This window comes from Pteropus vampyrus, unplaced genomic scaffold (assembly GCF_000151845.1).
Source record: "Pteropus vampyrus isolate Shadow unplaced genomic scaffold, Pvam_2.0 Scaffold357, whole genome shotgun sequence".
NCBI lineage: Eukaryota > Metazoa > Chordata > Mammalia > Chiroptera > Pteropodidae > Pteropus > Pteropus vampyrus.
In genome coordinates this window covers 646,927-648,502 of record NW_011889138.1, presented here as the reverse complement: position 1 = coordinate 648,502, position 1,576 = coordinate 646,927, and the positions used below count along the sequence as shown (strand labels likewise).

The window sequence follows — 1,576 nt, the reverse complement described above, 5'->3', positions numbered from 1 at the left end:
GACACACCACCTGTCTCTCTTGCCTCACTAGAATGTAAGTCCCGCGAGGGAGGGAGCTTCGTTTTCATTACTGCTGTGTCTGGGCACCTAGAAAACATGCTCGGCACACATTTAGCACTCTAAATATTTGTTGAATGATTAAATGTCTGTCAGTCCTCAGGTTCCAAATCCTGTGCCTGGGGACCCTAAGACCCTTGGACGGGGGGAGAAGAAGCCCGCCTTGGACACACCTGCTCCCATGGAGATGCAGAGCCTCAGGCCTGAGCACGTCCGGGAGCTGCTTGAGCCCGAGAGGACCAAGATGCTGCTGCCTAGGGAGAGCAGGGCCTGGGAGAAGTGTGCCACCTTCACCAAGGACTGGGTGGCGGTGGAGGTGGGGACCTCCATCTGTGACGGTGATGAGAAAGGTGAGGGGACAGGGGTCTCCTGGGAGGTGGGGGAAAAGGTCATGGCAGAACCTGGGAAAGACAAGACATTCGTTCCTTTATTCACTGATTCCGTGAATTTTTACAGAGCCCTGTGTCAGTCAGCTTTTGCTGTGTAACCAGTTACTCCAAGACACAGTGGTTTAAAGCAACAACCATTTCTCTGCTCATGATTCTACAGGTCAGCAATGTGACATGGTCTCAGGGGACAGTTCCCCTGCTGCCTACACAGCTGCAGGGAACTGGCAGGGCAGCTGGTTGATCTAAGATGACCTTAATCACATGTCTGGCCAGTTTGATGGTGCTGACTTCAGGCAACGTGTCTCCAGCAGGCTGGCGCAGACTTCTCATGGGGTGTTTGCAGGGCAAGAGAGAGAAAGCCTCACTTCACAAGCACTTTGAAGCCTCTACTGGCAACCCGGTTGCCCATGGGCCATTGGTCAAAATGAGCCACATAGTTAAGCTCAGCATCAGTGAGGGAGGGGGCTGTCCAAGGATGTGGACACAGGGAGCAATGCACAAGTTGGAGGCCACTGGGGACAACAATCTACCACAAGCACCTACTACGTGCCAGGTGCAAGAGGTCTAGCAGTGAGCAAGATGGCCCTAAGAGAGCTCAGATTCAATGGTGAAAACAGACCATCTTTTTATTTATGAAATAAAAAGTAATGTCTGATGAGAGGTGTGAAGACAGTAATGGGATGATTGATGGAGAGCGACTTGCATGGGGTTGGGAAGGTGAGAGGTGCACGAGGATGCGGTTGTCACATGCGCTGGGGGGAGAGTGTTGATGGCAGGCAAAACTACACATGTGACCACCTGGCAGTGCCACCGAGCTCGCTGTTTGAAGAACGAGGGACAGGGCCAGCGATAGCGCAACTTGTAGGCCTTGGCCAGGAGTTTATATGTTATGTGAGTCTTTGGAAAGCCTGGGAAGGTTTTGAAGAGGACAGGCTCGCCTTTGCATTTCAAAAAGATTCCTCTAACCCAGTGGTTCTCAACTGGGGGTGATGTGGCACCCCACCACCCCTCCTCGGGGTACTTAGCAGCGTCTGGAGACCTTTGGGGTTATCATTACTGGGGAGACGCGACTGCCATCTCGTGGGCAGGGGCCAGCTGTGCTGCTAGACACCCCACAGAGCACAGGACAG

The 1,576-nt window shown here is 53.2% G+C and overlaps 1 protein-coding gene across 1 annotated transcript in view; it reads left to right on the top strand.

Moving 5' to 3' along the window:
- Positions 1-244: 244 nt before the first annotated feature.
- SMIM17 (small integral membrane protein 17) overlaps positions 245-1,576 on the top strand; it is a 4,652-nt gene continuing 3,320 nt past the window's right edge. Inside the window, exon 1 of the mRNA XM_011379309.2 lies at positions 245-433. Within this exon, the coding sequence (XP_011377611.2) occupies positions 245-433 (189 nt within the window). The remainder of the gene's footprint in view (positions 434-1,576) is intronic.